Source organism: Palaemon carinicauda, chromosome 39 (genome assembly GCF_036898095.1).
Source record: "Palaemon carinicauda isolate YSFRI2023 chromosome 39, ASM3689809v2, whole genome shotgun sequence".
Lineage (NCBI taxonomy): Eukaryota > Metazoa > Arthropoda > Malacostraca > Decapoda > Palaemonidae > Palaemon > Palaemon carinicauda.
In genome coordinates this window covers 27,163,768-27,182,689 of record NC_090763.1, presented here as the reverse complement: position 1 = coordinate 27,182,689, position 18,922 = coordinate 27,163,768, and the positions used below count along the sequence as shown (strand labels likewise).

General features: G+C 42.7%; 1 protein-coding gene across 1 annotated transcript in view; it reads right to left on the bottom strand.

Moving 5' to 3' along the window:
* Window positions 1-3,170: 3,170 nt before the first annotated feature.
* Window positions 3,171-18,922, bottom strand: part of IntS8 (integrator complex subunit 8) — a 199,301-nt gene continuing 183,549 nt past the window's right edge. Inside the window, exon 22 of the mRNA XM_068362372.1 lies at window positions 3,171-3,367. Within this exon, the coding sequence (XP_068218473.1) occupies window positions 3,251-3,367 (117 nt within the window). The 3' untranslated portion in view covers window positions 3,171-3,250. The remainder of the gene's footprint in view (window positions 3,368-18,922) is intronic.

Sequence of the window (18,922 nt, the reverse complement as noted above, 5' to 3'; positions counted from 1 at the left end):
TGACACACCGTGTTAAAACACGGCAGCTTGTGGTAGCTCCCGCACGGCAACGGAGTGCTCTATGTGTGGGAGTCATCAAACATCTGGCAGGGTTGACTGTGCATGGGTGGAGGAGCTCTCACAACAAGAGTGTGAGAGCATGAAGCCATGCCGGGCGCACAACCGTGGGAGGTGTAGGCCCACGGGTGCATCGTCAACCTTCTCCGCAGTCGGAGTGTGGGAGCTGGCAACAACAAAAGCAGAGTGCTGGTGCGTGGGAGGGGCTGCGGTGGGTTGAGGAGCATGCGGTATGGTATGCAGAGCATGCTGTAAGGTATGCAGAGCATGCTGTAAGGTATGCAGAGCATGCTGTAAGGTATGCAGAGCATGCTGTAAGGTATGCAGAGCATGCTGTAAGGTATGCAGAGCATGCGGTATGGTATGCAGAGCATGAGGTAAGGCATGCGGCTCATGCTGCATGGTATGCGGCTCATGCTGCATGGGATGCGGCTCATGCTGCATGGTATGCGGCTCATGCTGCATGGCATGCGGCTCATGCTGCATGGGATGAGGCTCATGCTGCATGGAATGAGGCTCATGCTGCATGGGATGAGGCTCATGCTGCATGGTATGAGGCTCATGCTGCATGGAATGCGGCTCATGCTGCATGGTATGCGGAGCATGCTGTAAGGTCTGCAGAGCATGCTGCATGGGCTGAGGAGAATGCCGCATAGTGCTGGAACCCGGCAACTCCTGATGCGGCAGCTCACGCATGTTAGCAGATGGTGCAGCAAGAACATGCGTCTGGCAGTGAGGACTGCGCATCGGTGGAGGAGCTCTCACAGGTGTGGTGTGGGAGCAGGCAGCCGCAGTATCTGCTGAGCGCACAACCTCGGCGGGTTGTAGGTAAACAGGCTGCATTGTCAACCTTCCAGCATGATACTCCTGTATGAAGGAGCAAGCTGAGACTGTAAAGTCTGCAGCATGGACCACTAGGGTCTATGAAAGACAACAACAAACGGAGCTACTGTCCGTTGTGACTGAGGGTCTAAAACAGCTGGTGCGGCAACAGACGGAGTTACTGCCTGTTGCGGTACCACCTAGCCTCTCTTAGGAGGTGTGCAGTTGTCGTACTGCAGCGAGTCCGAACTGACCCAGTGGCTACACCTAGGCCGTTGGACTTGCGCGGAAGGGACCGACTTGCACTTAAAAGCTGCAAGATTTGGTCCATGGTTTCTGCGAGAAACCTCTTCCGCAGACGAGGAATAAATGGGCTCTCTCGTCTTTGTGTGGGTGGGGTGATCACGTCGGCAACGTGTGTAGATACACCCGAAACCACAGAGGGAAACGTCTGTTCGTCGATCAAGGCCTGAGGAACCCATAAGTCCTTCGACATTACTTCTCCCCTGGGCTTGGGAGCTTGTAAGAGGTCCCAGACTAGGTGAACCACTGGCACGAACAGACGAACCCTCGAACGCAACACTGTAACACTTTGCGCATATCACTTTATCACTTTTGATTTTCTGTTTGCACTTATTTCACTGAACTCGAAACTTTAAGTGGTTTGTACCTGAAACACGCAATCCTATCCTTCATTAAAAGGTAGTAATTGCGAAAACAGTATTACACTGTAACAGAAAAACAAAATGAAAGATAAAGAATTCAGTGGCTGGAAAAGAGACTAAACACTGGATCAAATAAACTACGTTTAAAATCTCTCACCGCATAAAGCCTGGGAACAAGAATAAAACTCTAGAAACGTTTTACCTTCTTCCCCTCTATCGACTAGGGAGAAGAGCAAAAAAACGAGAACAACGTTACCCGCTCGAACGAAACGTTTATCCTCCTCTCTCTCCCTCCGTCTCTATCTCTCTCTCTCTCTCTCTTGACTTAGAACCTGAGAGATGAGCCCAATTATATATATCGTTAAAACATATTATTTGTTAAAGGAAAAAAACTGAAAGGTTTCCCAAATAAAAAGCTCCTTTATTAAAATTAAAACCATTTAAGCTAAGAAAGAATGAACGAAACGCTAGAATCGGTTTACTCTTACTGCAACGTGAAACCGTGAATACTCTCTCTCTATCGTAACGATAGAGCGCAAGTTGAACGTTCTGAACGTCAACAACTGCGGAGACTAAACAAAACGTTAGTTCAACTTTGAAAACAGTACGAGACTTATCAAAGAAATTCTTTCAAAAACATAAAATTAAAATAGCATAAATTCTTAACAGGAAAAACGATATGACGAGCTCAATGTTAATTAACTTCGGTTCCAAGTAAGGACCGCCTACTATTAGGAAAGGTCGCATATTTTTTTTTTTTTTTTAAGGAAAGTTAATCGAAGAGGCCTATAAATGGCGGAGAGATATAAAATAAAAAGTGAAAGAGAGTCTATACTCTCTTCGACACCAACACTTCCGTCTAAGGGAAGGGTCGGCCATTAAAAAGTGAAAGAGTCCATACTCTCTTCGTCACCATAATTAATTCAAATTAATTCCAAAAGCTTGCTAAGCTAAAGATAAAGTTTCCTGAATAGCGAAGGCTAAACTCTAGAGCAAATACATCACCAAATCGTGAGCAATAACTCCAGAATCAACAGCGTATCCCAGTAGGTCTAGCCGGTGGCACGACAGAGGAAAAATTGAGTTCTTGTTGACAAGAAGTACTTGAGTACCTGCTCACAGATGGCGCTGTTGTGTACACCCCCACCTGTATAGCGATCGCTGGCGTATCCCGACCGTAGATTTCTGTCGGGCAACAGAGTTGACAGCTACATGATCATCGGGTAAGATTAATATTGAAAATATCTAGTTTTTCTGTAATCATACTGAAGGGAATATTTTACTGATACTCATACAGTTCTCACTTTCCACTCAAGGGTATTATCCCTGTGATTCACTGGTATGATTCATTATCATATTTGAAAATCAGATAAAATTCACTTTTCAGTTCATATTCTGAGAAGCATTTACACTACCTTTTTACATAAGAAGGCCTACTATGGATGCAATGGTGAGATAATATTCCTACAATCAACGGCAAGATTTGCAGGATCGCACTTTATTAACACAAATTCACAGAATATCTTTTTTTCCCACTACTCTCAACTCTTTACTCAATTTGCAATTTCAAAGTTCAACAAAATACCTTGAAATTCGACATAATGGAGGCAATAACAAAAGGAAAACTGAAACTCATCATTAAGTTTATTTAAAACAAAAATACAAAATTGAACATTACCCCCATCCGAGATTAAAACACAGATGCATTACAAGTACTGCTTGGCAAGTGATCGAAGAAATCTATGCTTTCGTACTTTTGCAGCTTCTCTTTGGATTTCATCATTGTTATTTGAATTAACTTCAAGAAGACTCATCATCTTCAACTGCAAGAAGAGAAAATGGTTTATTCAAAATGGCGTTAAGATGAAACATTTGGATACAATTTGTATTTTTTCTAATTATAAAAACCTGAAGCTCTTTGCAGTGGAGATATATTTTGGCTAAAGCTGAAACTATCCGTTAGACTTTTACATGAGATGTAACTACCTGCCACTAGTTAGCAGAGGGGGAGCAGGGGGTAGACCTACCACCCCGCTCACACCAGTACTAGTAAATGAACATCATTTCGGAATTATTATTATTATTATCATTATTACTAGCCAAGCTACAACCCTAGTTGGAAAAGCAAAATGCTACAAGCCCAATGGCTCCAACAGGGAAATATAACCCAGTGAGGAGAGGAAATGAGGAAATAAATAAATGATGAGAAAAAATTAACAATAAATCACTCTAAAAACAGTAACAACATCAAAACAGATATGTCATATATAAACTATAAAAAGACTTATGTTAGCCTGTTCAAGATAAAAACATTTTCTGCAACTTTGAACTTTTGAAGTTCTACTGATTCAACTAACTGATTAGGAAGATCATTCCACAACTTGATAACAGCTGGAATAAAACTTCTAGAATACTGTGTGGTATTGAGCCTCATGATGGAGAAGGCCTGACTATTAGAATTTACTGCCTGCCTAGTATTACGAACAGGATGGAACTGTCCGGGAAAAATTTGATGGTCAGTATTATGAGAAATCTTATGCAACATGCATAATAAACTAATTGAACGATGGTGCCAAAGATTAAAAAAGATCAGGAATAAGAAATTTAATAGACCGTAAGTTTCTGTCTAACAAATTAAGATGAGAATCAGCAGCTGAAGACCAGACAGGAGAACCATACTCGAAACGAGGTAAAATGAAAGAATTAAAACACTCCTTAAGAATAGATTGATCACCGAAAATCTTATAAAACTTTCTCAATAAGCCAATTTTTTGTGCAATTGAAGAAGACAGACCTAGTGTGTCTCTCAAAAATAAATTTGCTGTCAAGAATCACACCTAAAATTTTAAAAGAATCATACAAAGTTAAAGAAACATTATTATTGCTGAGATCTGGATGTTGAGGAGCCACTTTCCTTGACCTACTTACAATCATATTTTGAGTTTTGTTAGGATTCAACTTCATACCCCATAATTTGCACCATGCACTAATTTTAGCTAGATCTCTATTTAGAGATTCAGCAACATCAGATCTACATTCAGGAGATGGAATTGATGCAAAGAGAGTAGCATCATCTCCATATGCAACAAGCTTGTTTTCTAGGCAAAACCACATATCATATGTATATAGTATGAAAAGTAATGAGCCAAGAACACTACCCTGTGGAACACCAGATATCACATTACTATATTCACTATGGTGCCCATCAATAACAACTCTTTGAGATCTATTACTTAAAAAATTCAATAAAAAGGCTAACATATGACCCACTCACTCCCAACTGTTTGAGTTTGAAAACAAGGGCTTTATGATTAACACAGTCAAAGACAGCACTAAAATCAAGGCCAATCATACGAACTTCCTGACCACAATCAAGGAATTTCTGTACAGCATTGGAGATTGTAATTAGGGCATCACAAACTCCAAGGCCTTTAAGGAAACCAAATTGCAAACTAGGGAATAGATGATTACCTTCAGCAAACCTATCAAGACGTTTTCCCAGATGACATTAAAAAACTTTAGATAATATGGGAGTTATCGAAATTGGGCGGTAATCAGTTGGACTTGAGCTACCACAAACACAATTACATAGAGGAGCAACATTACCAATTCTCCAACAAGTGTTAAAAGCTCCTCTTCTTCCTAACTTGCACAAAATAACAGATAAGTTTGGAGCTAAGATATCTGCAGTCTTTATAAAAAAAAGAAGGAAAAATACCATTTGGGTCTACACCTCCATAAGCATCAAGATCCATCAACAGAGCTTTAATTTCACAAGATCGAAAAGATAAACTAGTTAGTTTAGCCTCAGGCAAACAGGAATGAGGAAGTTTGAGTTTCACATTACTCTGTTCACTGTTAAGCACATCCGCCACAAGGGTTGACTTTTCCTTTGGACAGTGAGTGATTGAGCCACCTGGTTTAAGTAAAGGAGCTCCAGGTTTTTATAGTTAGGAAAAATACAAATTATTTCCACATCTGTCATTTTTTCCGACACTAAATACAAACCTTTCCGCTCTTTACAGTGTATACACCCTCAGTGACTAACCCAGGGTGCTACTCTGTGCTTATTTGTTATTATCTTGTCAATATCTTATAAATTCAGTTCGATCCAAACACCTATCACAAGTAGCTCCTGCACAGTATAAGAACATTCCAATAGGTAGGGCTTAAGTCATCTTAATTCATGTCAAGCAAGAGTTAACTAAAAGGCATGTTCAAACCTAAATTACAGTATATTAAAACCCAGCTATCTACATTCTTACCCCTATGGTTAAATTTGTAAAATTTTGAAACATTCCATGATTATGTAATTATTGCTTATTATATATTTGTAAGCAAAGTTAGGTAGGAACGAGTTGTTATATCATCTAGGTTGATAAAGCTGTGGCCAGCTTACATGTTCAAAGAATAGGCTGCGCCTTATTGCAAGCACACTTTCTTATATAGTTCTTTTAAAATTCTGAATGGTGGAGCTTTGGTTGCTTTACACCTTGTGGCACGAGATTGAAATTATGACATGTTCAAACCTAAGATAAATCTATACATTCTTACCCCTTTGGTTAAGATTGTAGTATGTTGCAACATATCCTGTAATTGGGCAATTACTACTCATTTATTAGTAAAGGTTAAATAGTTATCATATTTAGGATCCTAAAGCCACGGCCAACTTACATGCTCGCACAACAGAGAGGACCCTGTTGTATGACCAATTTCCTGATGGCTGAATTTGTATAATGTTGTGTCATTAGTATGAAAGTTTTTAAAATATCGAATTCTACATAGTCGTAAAGCACACACTGATAATTTCACAAATAATGATAGAATGCAAAAAACAGTGATTATAAAAGACACAATAGAGACAAAAACTAAGCACTACAAGGGTTAAGGGTACGGTGAGGGCGATGCAGATATCTGATCGCAGAGAGAAGTTGAGTACGTCTCACCCACTTCACGACCAGGAGTGCTGTGAGGAAAAGCTGTGAACAAGCGTTATGCGCCATGCACAGCAGTTGCCTAGCAATGAAATGTGATGCAATCAAACAAATTTTCTTTTGATTGTTTGGTCGTAGAAAAAACGAGACTAGGAGTGATCCAAATAAATGACTCAGAAGTCTGTATCCGCGTAGGAATCGATGTTTGTTCTTAATCTTATCCTTCTGTATCTGCATAGGAATCAATGTTTATTCTTAATCTTATCCTTTCTAGTAAGTCCACATTGCAACCTCAATATTCTCATTTCATTTACAGCCTGTTCTCATCTCTCCTCTTAGTTGCCCATGTTTTGGATGGGTACAACATTGCAGATCTCACCACCTGGTTCTGGATCTTGCTCTTCAGCTTTATTGGCATCCTACGATCACACAGCAACCCACTACATTTCCTCCAGCTGTTCCACCCTGATTGTATCCTTCCAATCAATTCTTCATCCAAGTCCCCTGTATTTTGGATCACAGATCCAAGATATTTAAAACTATCTAGCAACTTATGAAAATTGATCTAGAGATCTACCCCTCTCTCTTTTTCTGCTTCCTCAAATTCACAGTGCATTCCTACAGTCTTGATTCTATTTATTCACAGACCCCTCTTCCAGACAGTTCCTCCATCCCTCTGCTTTAATATTTAGTTCTTAATCATCCGTTGCACATAAAAATCCATCATCTGCATACAGTATTGTTCTGGGGTTCACATCTCAGATCTTCTGTGAGTACATCTAGCAACAGAGTCTGTAAAAATGGGCTTCAGGCCAACTCTTGGTGAAAGCCTACGTGTACATTGAATACCGTGCAGTCTCCGCTTCACAATGAACCGTTGTTGAACAATTTTCAAACATATCCCTGACCAGATTTATACATACTTCAGGTATTCCTAGGGCCCTCAAATGTCTCCAAATCTCTTCGCGTGGTATATGGTCATATGTCTTTTCTAGATCAATAAATATCATATACAAGATTTATTTTCCTTCTCCATATTTTTCTGTAGTTGTCGTACAGAAAATATTGCATCTGTTGTGTCCTTGCCTGACATGAAACTTTGTTGGATGTTTGAAATAAGCACCCACCCTCTCAGTCTTCCATCTATGATTCTCTCCTAGATTTTGAAGGTATGGGATACTGTAGTAATTTTAGGCATTTATAGTTTGAATACTACATTACATCCTTTCCTTTGTATATGGGGATGAGAATACTCGTCCTCCAGAAAGCTGGCCCCCTTCCACCTTCCAGAATAGTCTCTAGCAGCTTATTCTGTAAAGCACCGTTACTCCGTCTTAAACCAAACACTTCCAAATCCCTACTAGTAACTCATCTGGTCTCATCACTTTTCCGTTCTTCATCTTTTTTAAGGCTCCCTCAACTTCCAATCTTGATATCTTTTGAATTGGACCCAAAATACTTTCCGTTTCCTCTGTTGGTATTCTTCCATTCTATTCATTCATTAACTTTTCAAAATTTCTTCTACATATTTTCTTTATTTAATCGTTGTCTCTCCAAACACTGCCATTTCCAGCCTTAATTGTTCTAATTGCTTTTACATCTTTACCTCTTTGATTGTGCCCTGCTGAGATTCTAAATACTCTCTTCTTCCCTTCTGTTGTTTCTAGTTCTTAATGAAGTTCATCATACTCTTCCCTCTTTCCTCAAATCACTGCATACTTTGCAATCCTGTTTGCAGTCCTATACTCCTCCTCACCTTCATTCTCCTCTGATGTTTTCCAGATCTTTAGTTTCTCTCCCTTGGTTTTAAGGATAATTCCTATTTCTTTACTCCACCACCAGGTCTCTTTTCCAATCTCTCTTTTGCCAAATGATCTTCCACATGTTTCAATTCCTATTGTCTTTATAATATCTGCTATCACACACCAGGTGTGGTCAATGCCCTGTATGTTATCTAGTTCAACTTAGACCAGCTCATTCCTAACTCTACCTACAAATGCTTCCTGTTCCTCTACATCTTTAAACTTACACAAGCAGATCTTTCTGATACCCTTTCTTTTTATCCATTTCTTCTTTCTACTAGAAAGGTAGCTGAGCGGCTAAGGGCCACTTTTCACCAGAATCGTTCAGTTTGTGAAGAAAGCATGAAACTTGATATGTGAACTTTATGGGACCTATGGTTCATAAAAAAAAAATAGACCCTAGAAAATAGTGTCCCCTGGTGGCCGCCATATTGAATTCCAATATGGCCGCCAAAATCTCCTATTTTTCTGAAACTTTTATGTTATATCGGGTAATAGACCATAAAATCACTGTCTATCTTCATGTTTTCAATTTCAGAGGATCAGTCGATGTTATTAACTTTAAGAGTGACCTAATGGCGGCCATTTTGGATTTCAAGATGGCCGTCATATTATTTTTTTTACTTTTAGATTTTATTTCATAGTGTTTGTATGCTTATTTTCAGGGTTGATGCGACAAGGCAACAATGTCAAAACAATTCCAACTTGTTAAGCCGGGTGAAACCAACGTGACAAGACCCCTGGTCGACTGGAATTTATGTGTACTGTGCCAGCAGAATACGACGTCACAGGCCCTTGAACAACCATGGCGAGGGAGAGGGCGAGTGGTTGCCAAAGCGATAGGGCAAAGCTATCAGTCATTTGAAAAGAACTTAATGAAATTCCATGAACTTGGAAAAGTTCCGTTAAATGTATGTCCGCAGCAGTTAAACGACGGCTCAGGCATAGCTGCAACCTTGCAGAAAAATGTTATTTTTATTAATAAAATAAATTTTTGAATATACTTACCCGATAATCATGTAGCTGTCAACTCCGTTGCCCGACAGAATTCTATGGAGGGATACGCCAGCTATCACAATACTAGAAGGGGGTGTATTTACCAGCGCCACCTGTGGCCAGGTACTCAAGTACTTCTTGTTGACACCTCCTCAATTATTCCTCGGTCCACTGGTTCTCTATGGGGAGGAAGGGAGGGTCGATTAAATCATGATTATCGGGTAAGTATATTCAAAAATTTATTTTATTAATAAAAATAACATTTTTCAATATTAAACTTACCCGATAATCATGTAGCTGATTCACACCCAGGGGGGTGGGTGAAAAACCAGTGTACAAGACTAAAGGATAGCTAAGTATCCCGTATTTCATATAATCAGTTATCCACAATAACAATGAAATAATAAGTACCTGGTAAGGAAGTCGACTTGAACCATTACTCTGCCTTTAATAAGATCGTCTTCCTTACTGAGCGCAGCGTTCCTCTTGGGAGGCTGAATCAACTCAAAGGTGCTAAAGTATACAGGGCTGCAACCCATACTAAAGGACCTCATCACAACCTTTAACCTTGGCGCTTCTCAAGAAAGAATTGACCACCCGCCAAATCAACAAGGATGTGGAAGGCTTCTTGGCCGACCGTACAACCCATAAAAAGTATTCAAGAGAAAGGTTAAAAAGTTATGGGATTATGGGAATGTAGTGGCTGAGCCCTCGCCTACTACTGCATTCGTTGCTACGAATGGACCCAGGGTGTAGCAGTACTCGTAAAGAGACTGGACATCTTTGAGATAGAATGATGCGAACACTGACTTGCTTCTCCAATAGGTTGCATCCATAACACTCTGCAGAGAACGGTTCTGTTTGAAGGCCACTGAAGTAGCCACAGTTCTCACTTCATGTGTCCTTACCTTCAGCAAAGCAAGGTCTTCTTCCTTCAGATGAGAATTTGCTTCTCTAATCAGAAGCCTGATGTAGTAAGAAACTGAGTTCTTAGACATTGGTAGAGAAGGCTTCTAGATAGCACACCATAAGGCTTCTGATTGTCCTCGTAATGGTTTTGACCTTCTTAGATAGTACTTAAGAGCTCTAACTGGGCAAAGTACTCTCTCCAGTTCGTTCCCCACCATGTTGGACAGGCTTGGGATCTCGAACGACTTAGGCCAAGGACGGGAAGGAAGCTCGTTTTTAGCCAAAAAACCGAGCTGCAAGGAACATGTAGCCGTTTTAGATGTGAAACCTATGTTCCTGCTGAAGGCGTGGATCTCACTTACTCTTTTACCTGTTGCTAAGCACACGAGGAAAAGAGTTTTTAATGTGAGGTCCTTAAAAGAGGCTGATTGGAGCGGTTCAAATCCTGATGACATTAGGAACCTTAGGACCACGTCTAGATTCCAGCCTGGAGTGGACAACTGACGTTCCTTTGAGGTCTCAAAAGACCTAAGGAGGTCCTGTAGATCTTTGTTGGAGGAAAGATCCAAGCCTCTGTGGCGGAAAACCGCTGCCAACATACTTCTGTAACCCTTGATCGTAGGAGCTGATAGGGATCTTACGTTCCTTAGATGTAACAGGAAGTCAGCAATCTGGGTTACAGTGGTACTGGTTGAGGAAACTGCATTGGCCTTGCACCAGCTTCGGAAGACTTCCCATTAAGACTGATAGACTCTGAGAGTGGATGTCGTCCTTGCTCTGGCAATCGCTCTGGCTGCCTCCTTCGAAAAGCCTCTAGCTCTTGAGAGTCTTTCGATAGTCTGAAGGCAGTCAGACGAAGAGCGTGGAGGTTTGGGTGTACCTTCTTTACGTGAGGTTGACGCAGAAGGTCCACTCTAGGAGGAAGAGTCCTGGGAACGTCGACCAGCCATTGCAGTACCTCGGTGAACCATTCTCTCGCGGGCCAGAGGGGAGCAACCAACGTCAGCCGTGTCCCTTTGTGAGAGGCGAACTTCTGAAGTACCCTGTTGACAATCTTGAACGGCGGGAATGCATACAGGTTGAGATGGGACCAATCCAGCAGAAAGGCATCCACGCGAACTGCTGCTGGGTCTGGAATCGGAGAACAATACAAGAGGAGCCTCTTGGTCATCGAGGTAGCGAATAGATCTATGGTTGGCTGACCCCACAGGGCCCAAAGTCTGCTGCAAACATTCTTGTGAAGGGTCCACTCTGTGGGGAAGACCTGACCCTTCCGGCTGAGGCGATCTGCCATGACATTCATATCGCCCTGAATGAGCCTCGTTACCAGCGTGAGCTTTCGATCTTTTGACCAAATGAGGAGGTCCCTTGCGATCTCGAACAACTTCCTCGAATGAGTCCCTCCCTGCTTGGAGATGTAAGCCAAGGCTGTGGTGTAGTCGGAGTTCACCTCCACCACCTTGTTAAGCTGGAGGGACTTGAAGTTTATCAAGGCCAGATGAACTGCCAACAACTCCTTGCAATAGATGTGAAGTGTCCTTTGCTCCTGATTCCATGTTCCCGAGCATTCCTGTCCGTCCAGTGTCGCACCCCAGCCCGTGTCCGATGCGTCCGAGAAGAGACGGTGGTCGGGGGTCTGAACAGCCAATGGTAGACCTTCCTTGAGAAGAATGCTGTTCTTCCACCACGTTAGAGTAGACCTCATCTCTTCGGAAACAGGAACTGAGCCCGTCTCTAGCGTCATGTCCTTTATCCAGTGAGCAGCTAGATGATACTGAAGGGGGCGGAGGTGGAGTCTCCCTAACTCGATGAACAGGGCCAGCGATGAAAGTGTCCCTGTTAGACTCATCCACTGCCTGACTAAGCATCGGTTCCTTCTCCGCATGCTCTGGATGCATTCTAGGGCTTGGAAGATCCTTGGGGCCGACGGACAAGTCCGAAAAGCTCGACTCTGAAGATCCATACCCAAGGAGACAATGGTCTGGGATGGAACGAGCTGAGACTCCTCAAAATTGACCAGGAGGCCCAGTTCCTTGGTCAGATCCATAGTCCATTTGAAAATCTCCAGACAGCGACGACTTGTGGGAGCTCTTAAAAGCCAGTCGTCTGACGGAGCCGGACACAAGATCATGATACTGCTGCACAGTCTGTAAACTGTCAATCATGGGCAAGCGAGGAAGTACAGTGACAACCCGAATCTGTCTAGACTGTCTGGGTCGTACAGACAACTCCTTAACGGGTTGCTGAGGTTGCCGCACTGCGTCACAACAAGTCCCTTCTGTTGGTTGTTGAACGTCTTCCCCGTGACACATTGACTCCGTAAACAAAAAATCCTCTAACAAGGACTAAGCTTGGACTGCATGTCATGCAACACAGCTCAAGGTCTATGGGAGCAGGTGTGGTAACAGACGGGATTAGCGGTTGAAGTGGAACCATTACCTTCCCTGTAAGCATGTTATGCTTAAATAAAAGTCCAAAAGAGGTTATGCAGCTAAAGGCTCCCTCCAAATGACAGAGTCCTCAAGGGAATATCAGAAGGAGGGAGAAAAGAACTTTCTCATCTACAGGGACCTTATCCTAGAAAAGCTAAGTTCTCTGAGTGAGGGTTCACTGGTGCAAAAGCAGCAGACTAGAAGGCAACGTTATGAAACTGCTTGACAGTCTAGTGAGTTGGCAACAACCCAAGATGTGTTGAGAAGCATGCGGTAAGGTATGCAGAGCATGATGTATGCAGAGTATGCTGTATGCAGAGCATGCTGTATGTAGAGCATGTTGTATGCAGAGCATGCTGAATGCAGAGCATGCTGTATGCAGAGCATGTTGTATGCAGAGCATGCTGAATGCAGAGCATGCTGAATGCTGAGCATGTAGAAAGCAGAGCCTGCTGTAAGCAGAGCCTGCTGTAAGGAAAGCAGAGCGTGTGCATGGCGTTTAACATTTCTCAGAAATTCCATGACCAGTGCTAGAGTGCTTTATGCATGCTTGCATGGGGTTTAAACCATGGTATGAAAATGGAGGTAAGGTATGCTGGACAGCAGAGTCAGAACGAGCTGGAACAACAATAGTTGTGGTTTCCTCTTCAAGACTCCGATGAGGGAACACCTGAGGCTCAGTCTGCAAAGGCTGAATAAAAGACAAGCAGAAGGAAGGCGCATGGGTGGAGGAGGCTGACTCCTAGCATGAGTGGTTGAACCCAAGGGTTGCGCTTGCTGAGCGGTTGGCGGAAGCGGAGTAGCAAGTTCCAGTTCCTGTGGTGTGAGCGGAGCGCGATGAGGAAGAGGCTGCGCAGAACAAGGTAAATGTCTCGCAAGCTGAGGCTCCTGAGGCGCAAGGCTAAGGTGTTGTGGTGCTTGCCTTGTGGAGGGTTGAGCTCGCTGCAGCAAGAGCTGAGGAGACTGACTCATGGACGGGAGAGGTTGTTGTACCTCAACCGAGTGTTGCATCACTGGTGGAGCAGCAAGTGGAGGCGGAGGAAGAGAGGTATAATCCTCCTGATCCCAATGTAAAGGTTGCCTTAAGGAAGGCGGAGGCTGAACACCACAGGGAACAGCAAACTCAGCACGTGGCTCAACATCGTACGCCTGGCAGGTGGAACTGCTGGCAGGTGGTACTGCGATCAGGCGGAGCGAGTGTAGGTGGAGGGAGTGTAGGCGGAGGCGGAGGAGCAACACTCTCAGCCCGACACTCACGCATCAAGTCCGAAAGCTGTGCTTGCATGGACTGTAGTAGAGTCCACAACATCGTACGCCTGGCAGATGGTACTGTGATCAGGCGGAGCGAGTGTAGGTGGAGGGAGTGTAGGCGGAGGCGGAGGAGCAACACTCTCAGCCCGACACTCACGCATCAAGTCCGAAAGCTGTGCTTGCATGGACTGTCGTAGAGTTCACAACATCGTACGCCTGGCAGGTGGTACTGTGATCAGGCGGAGCGATCATAGGCGGGGGGGGGAGTGTAGGCGGAGGCGGAGGCGCAACACTCTCAGCCCGACACTCACGCATCAAGACCGAAAGTTGTGACTGTATGGACTGCAGTAGAGTTAACTTGGGGTCGGCAGACACTAAGTTCTGCTGAGGTAAAGCCTTAACAGCAGAGATCTGTTGTGGCAGAACCTTACTCCTCTTAGGCGGAGTGTAATCAACTGATGACTGAGGAGAGTCAGAGCTAACCCAATGACTGCATTCGGGTTGTGAACTTTAACTTCGTACGTCTGGCATAGGTCTGGACTTAACGTTTAAGAGGTCTTGAGACCTGAGACCAGCGTTACTCTGCCTTTATTTTCTCCCCTAATCTCTTCTGCAGACGAGCAAAATAAGGGCTCAATCGTCTGCGGGTGGGAGTGACGGTCTCGGTAAGACACGCCCACAACCACCGAGAATACTTCTGTGCGCCGATCAAGGCCTGCTGAACCCTTATGCCCTTCGACATTGCTTCTCCCCTGGGCTTGGGAGCTTGCAAGAGGTCCCGGACTGGGAGGACGACTGGCGCGCACAAAAGTACCCTCACGCACTAATCACTTATCACTTTGATTTCTGTTTGCACTTATTTCACTGAACTCGAAACTTTAAGTGGTTTGTACCTGAAATACGCAATTCTATCCTTTCTCAAAGTTAGTAATTGCGAAAACAGAATTACAATGTAACAGAAAAATCTAATGAAAGATAATTCAGTGGTTGGAAAGAGACTAAACACTAGATCACTCTAGAAACGTTTAGTTTCTTCCCCTAAAGAGACTAGGGAGAAGAGCAAAAACGATAACGACGTTACTCGTACGCCTGGCAGGCTTGAATGAAACGTTTATCCTCTTTCTCCCTCCGTCTCTATCTCTCTCTCTCTCTCTCTCTCTTGACTTAGAACCTGAGAGAAGAGCCCAATCATATATATCGTTAAAACATATTATTGTTAAAGGAAAAAACTGAAAAGTTCCTTTACTAGGATCAAAACCATTAAGTTAAGAAAGAATGAACAAAACGCTAGACACGGTTACTCTTACTGCAACGTGAAACCGTGAACATTCTTTCTCTATCGTAACGATAGAGTGCAAGTTGAACGTTCTGAACGTCAACAACTGCAGAGACAAAACAAAACGTTAGTTCAACTTTGAAAACAGTACGAGACTGTCAAAGAAAATCTTTCAAACTCTGTGGCGGAAATAGCATAATATGTTAACAGGTAAAACCGAAATGACGGGCTCAAAGTTTATTAACTTCGGTAAAAGACCGCCTACTATTAGGAAGGTCGAATATAAACAAATATAAAAATTAATTTTAATGAGTTTATAATAAAAGGAAGTTAATCGAAGAGGCCTATAAGAGGCGGAGAGATATAAAATAAATCTATAACTTTTGTTAAGCAAAATTAAGAAAGAGAGTCTATACTCTCTTAGCCACCAACACTTCCGTCTAAGGGAAGGGTCGGCCATTGAAAGGTGAACGAGAGTTCATACTCTCTCGTCACCATAATTAATCAAATTAATTCCAAAAGCTAACTAAGCTAATATAGAAGTTTCCAGTAAAGCGACAGCCGAAATCAAAGAGAAATACTTCACCAAAGTCGTGAAAATACTCCAAGAACATAAGCGTATCCCAGAACGTCTTGCCGGAAGCACGACAGAGGAATAATTGAGGAGGTGTCAACAAGAAGTACTTGAGTACCTGGCCACAGGTGGCGCTGGTAAATACACCCCCTTCTAGTATTGTGATAGCTGGCGTATCCCTCCATAGAATTCTGTCGGGCAACGGAGTTGACAGCTACATGATTATCGGGTAAGTTTAATATTGAAAAACAGAGGACAATGGCACAAGAACTGCAGAAACTTGTTTACTGATTTGAAGCTTGACCGCATAGAAAAGCGTGCCTTAGAACTTGCAGATGAAAGTGACGAATCTTGTGTTTACAGTCCAGTTAAACGAAGATCTAGTATTCAGGGTCCTCACTGTAGCACCTCCGATCAGGAAGAACCCGTCTGCTTTTTCTGTGACCAAAAGGCATGACCCCCAGGACTACACAATGCTAGAACATTTGGACTTGATAAAACGGTTCGAATGTATGCTACTAAGCTAAGAGACACAAAGCAATTAACAAAATTAGCCCTTGGTGACATGGTCGCATCTACAGCCATATATCACAAAGATTACTTGACCAATCTCTTCAATAGGTACAGGAGACAAGTGAAATTAGAGGAACGTTCCGAAAGTGTCAAGGGCAGTTCAGATTTACTTTCATGTGATAGTATAGCACTGGCAGAGTTGATATCATACATTGAGGAACAGAGGCTGTCAGCAACTGCTGCAACTGTGCCTGTTTTTCGTCTGGCTGATTTAGTAACAGTGTATAGTGAACGTCTTGCAGAACTTAGCCCAGAATATAAGGGTAATATTAACTCCACTAGACTCAAAGAACGTCTTCTAGGACACTGTCCATACCTGAAGGCTGCAAAGCAGGGGAGAGATATTTTACTTACTTATGACACAGCAATTGGTGACGCAATTTTGCAGGCTTGTTCTGATAATGATTCAGAAGCAATTCATCTGGCTAAAGCAGCCACAATAGTTCGAAAACAGCTTTTTGAATTTGGCCATGCATTTAGTGGTTCATTATGTGAGGAAGAAACTGTTCCTAAAACATTGCTTGCACTTGTCAACATGATTCTTGATGGACCTAGTATTAAATCACAGTCAATGAAGGAGAAATCTGCTAACCAGGCAGCAAAAACCATATCACAACTCATAGTCTTCAATAGTGTTAAGAAAACTACAAGACAAAGACAATCGGTAGTGCGACATAACAGTGACCGGGAAGTTCCTGTCCCACTCTACCTTGGTCTCAAAATGCATGTTAAGACTAGAAAGCGTGAACTGATTGACTGTCTCCACATGCATGGGTTGTCCATATCCTATGACCGAGTTCTTAGGATATCATCTTCAGTTGCTCATAGTATTATCAAACAATTTGAAAATGATGGAGTTGTATGTCCCCCACAGTTGAAAAACAGTGTTTTCACTACTGGACAAGTTGATAATATTGATCATAACCCCAGTTCTGTGACCTCAGATGAATCATTTCATGGAACAGCCCACTCTTTATGCCAACATCCGACTCAAGACAGTTGTGGAACAGATCGAAATCGACCTGTTTTAGAGGACAATATCACTGAAAAACGAATACCTCCATTGCCATTAAGTTACACAAACATTTTACCTGCTCCTCAAATGCCTAAGGAAATTAAAGCACCAATAATTGCTGGACCCATGACACCAAAAACGAATAAGCTACTTGATGATGAGAAGGTTGAGAACAGGTGGCTCCAGAAACTTGTCTCAGTTTTTCTAAAAGAAACTGTTGATAAAGATGATTTTGTGTCTTGGGCAGCATTCCATGCATCACTACAGGATCCAACTAATGCCAAATTGCCAACGCCTATAGCCCTAATGCCAATGTTTAGGGAAGCATTGCATTCTGTTGCCATAATAATGCATTGTATGAAGACCAATCAGGATGCCACACAACTACTTAATCCAGGTCAGGTCCCAGTTCTGACAATGGATCAACCTCTATATGCCATAGGCAAACAAATTCAATGGAAATTTTCAAATCTATATGGTGAAGACAAATATGTTGTGATGCTTGGTCCCTTGCATATAGAGATGGCTTCCTTAAAAGTAATTGGGGACTTGCTTGAGGGGAGTGGCTGGACAAATGCACTCACTCAAGCGGATGTTGCAACTTCAGGAACAGCTGATAGTTTTATACATGGATCTCATGTAACAAAGACACAAAGAGCTCATCAGGTAACCATGGCCACACTACATATTCTTCGGAGACAAGCTTATGAGGAGGTTAACACATCAACTGCTGACAGGGCTCTCGACTCTGAGAATGCATACCTTGAATGGTGTGAACAAATGCGTCTTGAACATCCCATGTTTAATTTTTGGAGTATGGTGTTTGATCTAGAACGTACAATGCTGGCATTTGTGAGAGCAATTAGGACGTCTGATTTCGAGTTGTATGTCGAAACTTTGGCCAAACTTGCCCCTTGGTTCTTTGCCATGGATCATGTGCATTATGCAAGATGGCTTCCAGTCCACATTAGAGACATGTCTACTCTCCAGCAAAGATGCCCAGAGGTTTACAATGCTTTCATGCGAGGTGCATTTACTTCCAATAAAACTGGAAATACCTTTTCAGCTATTGGACTGGACCAAGCCCACGAGCAGGTTAATGCCCCTGTAAAGGGAGATGGTGGAGGTATTGGATTAACAGAAAACCCTGGTGCCCTGCGACGATGGATGGTGGCTGGTCCACAGCTCTCACAGATTGTAGCGGAATATGAACTTGAAATGGATACAACAGATGCTGCAGACACTGGCAGCAAACATCATGATCAGAGCCACGCCACACAAAGAACTTTCTTGGAGGATGTGCAAGCTCTTGTTCACACAATGGAGGAACTTGGAAATCCTTTTCTTGATCAAAGCAAGAACTTGTCTACAATCGACACACAAGATATATTGTCCCAGTGTGTAATTGACAGTATTAAAAAAATTGAAATACTTGGGACAGAACAATTCAAAACCTTCATTGAGGAGCGATTAGTGAAAAATGAGACAGCAATAAGTGCACCAATTTCGAGAAATTCATTCCTGCTTTTTAAAAGTAAATCAAAATCTGGTGTGTCTAAGGACAAACAAAAAGTTCTAGAACTTAAGAATGACTGTAGTCTCTTCTCCAGACTCTA